At 31.9% G+C, this 12,393-nt stretch overlaps 1 protein-coding gene across 1 annotated transcript; it reads left to right on the top strand.

The window, feature by feature from the left end:
- The first annotated feature begins 5,356 nt into the window (after positions 1 to 5,356).
- Positions 5,357 to 11,993, top strand: LOC139086832 (neurotrimin-like). The gene is made up of 6 exons (XM_070635441.1): positions 5,357 to 5,708; positions 9,236 to 9,448; positions 9,508 to 9,771; positions 9,834 to 10,003; positions 10,455 to 10,941; positions 11,789 to 11,993. Exons 1-6 carry the CDS (start codon positions 5,546 to 5,548, stop codon positions 11,959 to 11,961), a joined length of 1,470 nt encoding a protein of 489 aa, XP_070491542.1. The 5' UTR covers positions 5,357 to 5,545; the 3' UTR covers positions 11,962 to 11,993.
- Positions 11,994 to 12,393: the final 400 nt, after the last annotated feature.

Raw genomic sequence — 12,393 nt, 5'->3', positions numbered from 1 at the left:
CGTTGTTCCAGAACATCCAAAAATCGACATTTGCCCCAATTCCTTTTTGTAATGCATTTATAAGTCATTAATTGATTGCATGAACAAATTTTTCCATTAAAATTAATAAAATTAATTTTATTTCGATTACGAAACAATAAAAAGAGCCACGAAAACGGCACCATATGGACATCAATTGCTATTCAATTTAATTAACCGTCGTTTTTTGTTGATGATAACATGAACATTTGATGAAGGGGATATTGTATAAGAGCAATAACCCTTCCGTTCATTCTTCTATTGTCCGTCATAACATTTTATATGCTTTCATGCAATAAATTTTACATTTATCAATATTTATTTTGATAGCTGATAGACGACGTTGATGATGCCTTTTTTTTATTGTCGATTGATGGATGTGATATGAAGCGATGTGTAATGGGATAAATAACCTTTAGCGGTTGAGTTTGAAGAATGTGATTTGTGACTTTTAGAAGGATATGAAATATAGAGATTTTTGGTGTTCATGTTCAGGAATTGGTAATGTCAAATGTGGCGATTCTCACATTTGTTTGATGCAGTGTATATGAATATGATGTAGTTAACTTCAATTTGTGTGCACAAAACTTTACAGGAACTGAGTAGTATAGCTAACTCTAACAGCGTTGTGTATTCACTAGGCCACATGTATGTCGCCGTATTAGCTAGGAATGCCTAAGAACTCATGGAGAGAAGCTATTGATAGAGATAATATGACATTTGAAATCGTTGATTGGCAGACGGAAGCCAGCTTTAGGACACGTCTAATCGTTAAGTATCATGGATCAGAATTAATCTGTACGATCAGCGAAGTAAAAAGAAAGTTTATAGCGAAAAATGCAATTGGCCGCATTGTGCTAACTCAGGTAAATCAGTGAAAGTTACCTAAATCCTAAATTTGTTCACAGTAAACCGGCAATAGGACTTGAAAGTGCCCTGACCGAACCGTGACGGCTGACTGCGTCCCATTTTGACAGAGAAAAATCAAATTCACATACAGCGTGTATTAAACAACTCAAACTCAGAGTTCTGCTAGTTTTACACTCAAAATCATGTCTCAATTTTAAAACAAGTGCTTGATATAGCCTCGAAACCACAATTGTTCATAAACGCTACATTCATTTCAACTGAATTTACACAAATTTCTTCACAAAACTTTCAAACAAAAACATCCATTCCGTATCTAACTTAATTGACGAATTCCACTCACAAAAACTTATTACAATTCTTGCTAGTACATAAACACAAATTTTATATCCATCTATGAATGGAATTTAATTTCACGGCAGACGATAACACAATGCACAAAGAACAATACTTGCTATAAAATTCCACATTGCATATCAGCATCTGAACGAAATGACAGCTTTCTTTTCATCCGTAATATTAAATTTTAATAGCATAAATGTTTCTTTGTACTTATTATCGACACAATGGAATATAATCTCAGCATCGTAATTGAAAATTTCAATAACATTGAGGCGAACTAAATTGAATTTTATTTTTTGAAGTTCTTATTGTCAGCTATCTTATTCACTTACTTGCTCATTGCTGTTATTGCTGACAATAACAAAAATTGTGATTACTATGTCGATTATTACAATCAGCACTTCTTTTTCTTTATCTTGATAATATCATTATGAAGATATTTTAATCTAGTCTTCAATTTGCGATGATGTTTTTTTTTCGCGCGCTTCTGTTTTTTCATTTTCAATTTGGAAAGTTGATTTTCTGGTTTAGTTGAAATTAATTGATGGATATTTAATGAAGTGCAGATTTTTATTCTGAATTTAATGAATTTTTTGGCAATCATCCCGAATAGACATGGAGGATCCTCATAAGTTGATTATCTTGATTGAGTATAGTCATGAACACGTACAGTTAGGTGAGCATACTCATTGTCTGTTAGGTTAATTTGCAATATTTATCCATTCACTTATTTATTTCGTAGAATGGACTGATCAATTGGGATTGATGGTATTCCTTAGATGACGTCTAAAACAGGCTTTATCAGAAGCTACAGCTTCGCAACCACCAGCATCCCTGAGTGATCCGATATGATAGAATTCATTGTTTCCCAACAAAATGGATCAATAGTAAACCATTATTGTACATCCAAGGCACGTCATTTAGATATTTAGCAATCAGTACGTAGAAGAAAACTATTGGCTCTGCTGATCCAGTACCAATAGCAATATCAGAGCTTGAAATCGAGTCGATTAGACTCGAGTCGACAAGAAAAAACCGACTCGATTTCGAGTCGACTCAAGTCGAGTTCATTATTTGCGGTCGACATCGATTTCGAGCTCTGAGTAATATCATAGCCCTCTTTTCAGCCGTAAAAATGGGACAAAATCAGTAACTTTGTGCCTTACCGTTGATACGATGATATACCAGTACCTTAGCAAACATGTTGTGCTGTTAATGTTCATATTTATTAAGCCATAAAGATAAGATACATCTTTAAGTATTACTCCAATTCTCATTTGAAATAAATAAATTTATCTGGAATTCCCATTTAAAATTGCAAGTGATTTGTTTACTGCTTTTGAAGTGAAAAATTGGCATCATAAAGGAATATTAATGATCAACAAAGTTTTTCTGCGTACTCAGCTATAAACAATTTGTTGATTCTTACAATCATGAATGAAATTTTATCCGAATTAGCTCATAGTTTTACTAAGAAAAGTAGGGATTGATTTTGAGAGATTGAGGATAGATTTTTGAATGGTTATGCACAGATCTTGAAGTCAACTCGGATTTTGTATGAAAAGTAGACTCATATCCATACAAAATTCAATTTGACTTCGACATCTGAGGTTATTTGATTTTCAAATCGAAAATCAATATTTGATAGGAATCGAACTCAATTAAAAAGAATTTATGACTTAATTGTCAGTATTTGGTGTTTTGGGTAAGTAAATTTTAGGCTGAGTAGTTAAGGGACCATTAAAGAATAACGGACTAATTTCAAAAATGTACAATGGAATTTTAGGAATTTATACTGTTCAAATCAGATTTACCCTTAGATAACTGCACGAGGGAGGGAAAATGGGCGGCTGAACTTAAGAAGTGAACGGTCTGTAGCCGGAATTATGCCCAATTTTTGTTGAAAATTAGGTGTTTATAGCCTAAAAATACATAAAAACAAGGAGCAAGCATAGAGGACAATCCTCAGAAAAACCAAACCAAAAGTTAGCCTTTTTAACAGCAACTAACTAACTAAAATTCTACATTGTGCAACAAATTCTCATACATGTCTCATCTCTCTCATACATGTATCAAATATCAATTGCCATTCACGACCAAATTCCAATTTCTATACATCCAATCAATGATTTCAAAATACCTCAAATTCGATTACTTTATTTTCTCTTGTGTTAAGAAATGTGCCCCATTCTGCGACCCTCATTGAACTTTAGATCAAAAAAGATTTTTGTGTTCGTCGCCGTCACCATAATCAAGTTATCAGACAAAAGAATCTGATGATTATTAATGCTATTTCCATAATGATGAGTATGTGTTTGTGTGTATGTCGGTTACCTCCCGCATTTAATCATTAAACATGTGCTGTCATTGAGACAAATGTGACGTGATATAGTTCAATCATATATAGCCGGGTAATTTGTCTAATATGTCGGAATTTTTTCTCTTCTTTTTTGCTGCTGCTTTCCAAAAAAAGATTTTTTTCTTGTGTTTACACTGTTCATTAATTTAATACTTTATTGGGTTGTAGATGAATTGATTAGACGCGATGATGGACATAAAATATTAAGAATTTGTAGCAATGACTTTGATGAACATTTCGTCTTAAGGCTATGCAATTTAGTGTCATTTTAATTAATTAAGCATGAATGAAATGTTACGGAACCAGCATAAAATAAGACCACATGGCACGAATGAACAATGATGATCCAAATTGACATTAATTGCAAAATTTCTTTTTCTTATGTACGACCCTTCTCCGTCATTCTTTATGCTTTGCCTTTTTTTCTGTTATCTTAGCTATATGATCGTTGTTAGCTGGAGTTTTAGAGTTATAATGGCTGAGTGTTGGCTGTTTGTTGATTTTGTCAATAAATATGTCTGGGGTTGAATTATTTGAAGGCTTTAATGGACTGGTTAATACGTGTATGACATCACTGTAGGTTTAAGACTCGTAAATAACGACTCAACTAAGTCATAACATGAACTGAATGACTTTACAGTGTCCAGTCATGTAGAGTAGTGTTGTTTAAACTGTATGTCATGAATTACATGCTGTATGAGGCTTCAGTCTTGGCTTACTATTAAGGTGTGTCGTGATACAATAAAATTTGAACAGCATTGATGTAAAGGATGACTCAACAGCGTCCAAGTACATATTAAACGACTGTAAAGGTTCCAACTAGGAATTGGACGACTCTAAAGGAACCAAATACATATTGAAACGAATTTACAAAGTTATAGCATGCGTAGCACTAATCTAAAGAGATCAAAAAAGTAAAAGATTACTCATCAGTGTCTAAACACGTATACAATGACTCTACAAGTTCCAAACCCGCATAATACGGCTCTACAGATTCTAAAAATGTAAGAAGCAACTAAGTAGGGTCGAAGCATGTATCAAGCAACTTTGCACTACTCAAACATGAACAAAGTCATTATAATAGACCAAAATTGAGTTGAGACTAAAAATGCGCTTTATGATTTAGTACCCCAAAACTTCCCTTACTTGCCTCACTCTTCTGACTTTAATTCAATTTCTTGCTTTCATTATTTGACCATTTTTGTTATATTGTTACTCAATTTAAGGTTTTTTATATTTTATATTTTTCTTTAACCGGCCTATAAATATTTTACAACCACCATGAATATCCATCACAACTACAACGATAATCATCATGATCATTACACTTCAACACATTAGATGACAATAATTTAATAAATTGAAATTTGTGTGTGACTTATCGTCTCACATTATTAGTTAATTTCATTCTTCTTTTCTCGTTAAAGATGTGAAGAACGATGAGAGAAAAAATTTTTCAATTTTTTTTATCCCATCTGCTTCATCAGTCATCAGTTGATTTTATAAGTGATCGGATCATCTTGTGGATAAACGTATGATGATGTATTATTTTGGGATTAATAAGGACATGATGAATTGAAATATTGAACGATAATTTGATGAATTTGAGGTGAAAATTGAGAAAAAATTAAAGAAAATTTGTGAAAAATTTAAAAATTAACGGAAAAAAATTGAATTTTAACATTTTATCAAAAGTGGAAAATTTTGAAAAAAGTTAAATTTTGCAATAATAACTTGAAAGTGTCTGTCTGATTCAGTGATTAAAAATTGCAGTAAATTTAAATAAAATTAAAAAAGATTAAATTAATCTAATTAAAAAATTGCAAAAAAGCTATAAAAAATGTAATTTTTTCAAATTCATCAATTAATGCACAAACTCTCTCAACAAATAAGAACTCAACAACCTTTAAGTGCCAAGTGATTAATTCATAAAACAGAGAATAATCAAATTAAAAAATAATGAAAAGTTATAGTTTAAAAAAGTGCCTTACAGGTGTACTGCCTATTATTTTAATTTTAATTAGTGATATAACTGTGGAAGCAGATGCAAATTTTAAAAGTCATCCAACAACGGCAAAGGTTTATGAAAGTGATTCAGTTCTGTTGCCATGTTATTCAACAGGTAAGAAGGAGGTTTTTGAGGACTTTTTGAAGTTGTGTAATGTTGAGTGGGGTAGAGAGTCTAATTAGGGGTTGTTGAATTCAAATGTTTGGTATGGAATGCAAGTTAGAGTGTCAATAATTTGGGGTTTTGGGAAATTGAGGAATTTTGATTGAATTAAGTCTTCATTCTCTCTTTAGATCTAACGAACCCCTTTTCTATCCGGATACAATCGTGATAAACATGGACCTTCAACGATCAATGATCGTGATCGATGCGATCGAGATCGACAAAATCGATCAAAATCGTTCAAAGATCGATCGATCGAGCGATCGAATCGATCAACTTTTTTTTGATCGATCGATCAATCGATCACTCGATCAAAAATGGAAAAAATGATCGAATGATCGATGATCGATCGATCATTGAACGATAATGATCGATCGATCTCGATCATTTTTCAATCAATGATCGATCGATCAACTGATCGATCGATCGCAAGTCAAAAAATTGATCGAATGATCGATGATCGATCGATCATTGATCGAAAAATGATCTATCGATCACGATCATTTTTTTTGATCGCTCGATCGAAAAAATTGATCGTGATCGATAATTTTATGATTGTGTAAAAAAGCATTGACTACTGATTCCAGTATTTTCCAGACTGTATTCAAAAGTTCTGTCTTTATAGATTTTTTTCTCATGCAAAATTCATTAAAATTAAAAATTTAAAAAAATGGTTCTTTTGAGTACTGATGTATAAAAATAGGAGTTTTGCTATGCATTAAGATTTAAAAGTTCAGACAACATTTTTTTCACAAAGATGCATAGTGCATCAACCCTCAAAACTATCGTTTTTATTATTTTTCCGATGCACTGTTGAAATTTGAACAAAAAATTGAAAATTCAAATAATTTCTGAATATCGTAATACCAAAAAATCAATGACGGGATTGAAATCCTTAGTTCTTAGTAAGCTTCTAATACTTTTGCAAAATTTTTATGGATTTTTTAATCCATGAGGTTCATAAACGGCCGTTTTAATTTTATATTAGCATCAGTAAATGGAGGAATGGGTTTAGATTGATGTAATAAAAGAAGAAAATTGAAAATTTAAGGAAAATTTAGAAAATTATAACGAAAAAAAATTTTTTGATTTATCGATCAAAAATGTAAAAAAATTCGAGCATGTGATCGAAAATGATCGAAAGATCGTCGATCATTCGATCACTTTTTCCATTTTGTGATCGAATGATCGATGATCGATCGATCAAAGCTGAAAAATGATCGTTATCGATCGATCATTTTCCGATCAAAGATCGATCGATCACGCGATCGAATCGATCAAAATTTTTTTTGATCGATCGATCAATCGATCAATCGATCAGAAAGTAAAAAAAGTGATCGAATGATCGAAGATCGATCGATCATTTTTCGATCAGATCGACGATCACGATCATGATCGATTTTCGATCAATTGAAGGACCCTGGTGATAAAACCTCATATTTGCCGGTATTTTAACGTTTCTAAGACTAAGTTTTGTTAGATTTTGCAGTCAATTTCAAAAATTTAAGATTTTGGCTTAAATTTGCAATGTTTGGTTTTGCAATTGTGATGTTTGTAGTTTAATCAAAACGACTTCCTTACGGATTTAATTATTTACAATTATGTTTATTCTTCAGAGTTTAAAAACAGATCCGACTTTTTCAATGAAAAGGGGGCTTCAACTATGTAAAATGATTCCTGTTCAAATCTTAAATGAACGTTATATATCTGGTTATTACGTTTTGCCTTGCATTTAGCACCAATTTCCATTAGAACGACCTCTTATGAAGTTAAAAGTATGATATTTGAGTTTGCTTGAGTTCAACATTTTTGCAAAATGAAAAGACCAAAAGTGTTTATTTTGGTTATTACACTACATAATTTAACTCAGAACTGCTCAATATACCCAACAGCATGTAGTTTCACTCAATTAAAGTTTCAAGTCAAAAATATAAACCACATAATTTATTTTTCCGGTTGAAAAACTCATTTAACTTTGCTAAAATCTCATAAAACTTTTTCCGAAAAAATTAACGAGTTTGAAATATTACACAAAACTACAATCCATCAATGACATAAACAGTAATTTACAATTTTATTTCAAATTTTACAAGTTATTTGTAATTTAACAACAAAAAAAAAGAATATTGTGCTTACTCATTCAACATGCTGGAAGTAATTCATCACATAAAATTTATCTGCTAAAGACAGTAACATTTTAAGGAATAAATATTTGCTTAATACTTGAGGAGAAATTCAACAGAAAAGTTTTTTTCTTTGTTTTGCTAACTTTTTACGTAGTTGGTGGAAGATTTTAGAGGTTCTATCAATAAACAATGAATTCTACATTCATTAAAATCATTTCCACATCCTTGGTTATCAAAATATTCACTCTTTTTTATCATTAGATAAAGCACGAGGAACTTAATCATAAAAAATTACTTCCGAGAAGCTTAGAAAAAAAGGGAATGAAAATTTGTTTCACTCTTTTCACATATTCTCATGGCATGTTTATGTAAAGTACTTAAAACATTGAAATATTCGTGTGATGTTTGAGCTGGAACAATATTCTGTTCTAGGAAAAAAATGAGCAGCTCAAGAGAAAGTGACAGTTGTTGATTCTGATATGTCGCGCTTTTTTTAATGGATTGTAATATATTTCAGTAAATACCTAATGCTTAGCGTTAGTAAGGGCTGGAAGTCGATTCTATTTTCGTATGGCAATGCCTGATATAAATGTAAATTCAAAATTGTTTACTTAAAACACCTAAATCATTTTGAAATGCTTATATTCCATCAAAATGTATTAAATTTGTACTCACTTTTAAGTATGTAAGCATCTTGATGAATTTAGCTTCGTGATTCACTATTAATTTGCATACTTAATCACTTAATTCGTCTAAAAAACAATAAATTTGAATATTTTCGTTTTCAATATTTACTTTTCTTCTGCTTCAATTGATGCCAAAATTTAAATTCCAAATGTCCGTTTAAAATTGATTAAAAGTCCAAAATGATACTTTCAAACACTTTTTATGCTAAAAACAAGCAAAATGAAAGGACAAGAATAATTTAAAATGTTTTTTGTAGTATCCGCACGTAAAAGCATTGTTATTTCCACTTTAATTTTAGCACATTTTTTTCTTACTTTTTTTTTTTTGGGTACATAAAGGAAATTAAAGTTCAAAACTTTGTGAAAAATGTTTCAAAAAAGAAAGGAAGAGCTGCTCTCTTTTTTATCATATGATGTATATGTCAGTAAAATGTGTATAATTTTTTGAAAAATTATCTTTTTTATGGGACGTAATAAGTCGTTGTGCCTTTGTGTCTGGGAATGAAATGTTTGGGATTGATATTTATGCGGGTACGGATAAGATACCTTTGAAAATTTTACATTTTACCGAGATTAATACCATATATAAAATGCGCTCTAACCACAAAACCAAGCCATTAATTCCAAAAAACTTTCTATCTTTTGTTCCTTACATAAAAAATAATAGAACGTCACACAAGAGTCAGATGGTTTGATGATGATAATAATGTAATAGCAGATAGCCAATTGCCACAACTACAAGAACAATATGACAGAATTTTACATCCAAATGGATCTCTTGAAGTGATAAATGTTCAACTAAATGACACTGGCAATTACATATGTGAAGTCACAATCGGATACCGAGTATTTAAGCAAGTGAATGCAATTGAAGTTCAAGGTAATTTGATTAAAATAAAGCTATAGCTGAATGTCATGCAGTTTTATATTTTCCTTCAGTTCCACCATCCGTAATAACATATCCAGCCAAAATCATGAATATAACATTGGGTGGAATTTTTCAAATAACATGTGAGGCACGAGGTGTTCCATATCCAATTATATCATGGCGTCACAACAGTCAAAAAGTTACAAATACAGATGACAGCAACAGAAGACTTACAGTTGAAGTAAAACATTACGACATGGCTGGTTATATTGAATGTGTAGCTGATAATGGTGTGGGCGAGCCGGCATCAAGCGGTCTACTTCTTCTTGTACAGTGTGAGATGAATTTTCATCCACATCCAATGTTCTATTGAATAACTTTTTTTTTCCCCATATAGTTGCACCGGAAATTATTGTCAAAAATCCCATTGTGCATACTAAGACTGGATTACAAGCAAAAATTGAATGCATTGTGTTTTCTCATCCGACAGCACAAATTCATTGGTTTTTTGAGGGAAAGCCAGTTGTGAAAACTAACAACTATTTTAGTGCATATGAGAATGATTTGGTGAGTGCTTTTTGTGGTGTTGGAAGCTGTATTGTGGAGTTTTTCTACGGAAGTTGGATGATTCTTGATAATGGAAGAGTTTTGAAGTCTTAAAATGCTCTATATTTAGCAGGAAATGCGAAAAAATTTTTGTTTTTGTTTATTTTACGTACGTAAAGTGCTTACGTGATAAAATTACGTACGTAAATCTCTTACTTCAAAATAATACGTACGTAAACCAAAACAAAAACAACGCATTTACAATTCAAAGAAAAAGTTAATTTTGATAGCTAAAACAGCAGAATTAACAAATCCAATCAAAAAAGTTTACTTAATTTCACCACAAGGATCTCGATTACATAGAAAATTTATTAAAGAAAGACGACCAACTAGTCTTAATACCGCAAAAGATTCTTTCACTAACTTTTTGTCTTTCCTTTTTTTTTCTTCTTTTATAAACTTTTCTAATTAGACTGTCACAGAAGCTTTACCATCATATTATTCAAAGAAACGACATGTGCTTACAATTCGTAGTGTTCGTGAATCTGACCTTGGAAAATATGAGTGTAAGTTAGAGAATGCTTTAGGCATATCGACTGGAACGGTAACATTAATGGCTTATCCACTGAAGCCTGTATTTGAGAATAAGCATCAACCAGCCACACCAACGACAAAACTTTTATCATGGCAGACCCAATCTTTATCACCAATAATTGATTATAGCTTTAAATTTAGACTTGTAAAGACCGGAAATGAAAATTTTCAGCCTAAAGGGAAAATTTATTGGAGAACTTTGACAATACCAGCTGATAGAGACACGACTGGTCCGTTTCATACGAAAAGTTATAAATTGGAAGGACTCGAGCCAAGTCGTGTTTATGAGGTGTCCATTCAGGCAAGAAATCAGTATGGTCAGAGTGAGCAGAGCAATATTCTACAATTCAGTACGCCTGCCGTTTGTAAGTATAAAATTGATAAAATTGAAATCGATCTGCGAGACACAGTATATGGAAGTTAATTGAAAAACTGTATCTTGTACGAGCTGATTGCACTAGTTTAGTGTGTGTATGGCGATAGATACATATTTGGCAGTCGTTTGGTGAAACGTGAAAAATGGCAAGGATGGATGTTGATGGAGATTTGTGATGCTGACGCATTTTTGAGTAGGGAATGGATGTTTTGATGGAATTTTGAGGTTATGTTAACTTGCTACTTGCTAACTTACTTCGCTGGCCCTACAGATCAGCTGCGATCCATGGTCTGTCTGAGTTGGTATCTAAAACTCTTAGACAGGCTCTATCTCAAGCTCTTATTTCCTAATTGCCAATATCAAGTGTTGTCACAAATTAATATTCAAATTTTTTTTGACCGTTACTTTTATTTTTCTTCGTAACGGAAATTTGTATTTTAAAATAAGTTGAGTTCGAATTTTTCGTCAATCTAATGCCGAAAAACTTGAATTTGAGACGGTCTGTCACAAACATGTTTTAGCTAAATTGTTGTCTAGACCAGAGAAGAAGCCCAACAATGAAGCCCATCAAGACATCGAGCAGCACATCCAAAAATTTCTCATTTTTTGCTAATCAAAAAGTCAACGACTTTAAAAATTGTCACTCAAACTACACTCAAGAGTACAATAGACAGACAAAATCCAAACATTACCACACTCCATCCACAGAAGCCTGCACACACGAAAAAAAGCACCAAACCGCTGTCAAATGAAAAATTCAATTTTCAATTAATTTTTTTTTTGTTGTTGCTGTGTGTCCATTTCTGCTATATCTTTTTTTTATTCTCATTCAACAGCTGACATCATCAGTAGTAGTTCATCAACAGAATCAAATGAATATGAAAGTCCTTTTGATTACGATCAAGAGAATGAAATTTATCCATCACCCTTCAATGCTGGCTCACATTCAACAACCATGGACACAATGTCATTCACAGTTTTTCTCATTTTTTGTCGCATTTATCTGTAAATAGAACTAAAAAAATATTTTTTCATTGCGTTGTGCACAAAAAAAAGACTTTTTTTTTCATGTGTAAAAATGTGAAAAATCACGATTTTAATGAATATTTTCAGCACATCGTCAAACACAAGTTTGCATGACAGTGGAAAAAAAATTCATAATTGAAATTCAGTCAACTGAGCTTTCTATAATTTGTCACGTGCCGAATGTTGAATACATGGTGATTCGTAATTTCAATTTCGATGTAAATTGCAGATAAAATTTTCAGATTTTTGGGATGTAAGGAATGAAGCTTCTGGAGATTGAAAAGAAGAGATCCAGAAATTGAATTAGGTATTGTTGGAACTAGAAAGATGACTTGTTAGGCTGAATACCAATAATGCACTGAACCAACAATGCTCTATTAGGAATCCACATGGATTTTGATTCCATTAAGTCTCC

The sequence above is a fragment of the Chironomus tepperi genome, unplaced genomic scaffold (genome assembly GCF_022539635.2).
Source record: "Chironomus tepperi strain 1889 unplaced genomic scaffold, CSIRO-AGI_Ctep_v1 contig_89, whole genome shotgun sequence".
Taxonomy (NCBI): Eukaryota; Metazoa; Arthropoda; class Insecta; order Diptera; family Chironomidae; genus Chironomus; species Chironomus tepperi.
Note: the sequence above shows the minus strand (reverse complement) of the source record. Positions and strands in the feature narration are given on the sequence as shown.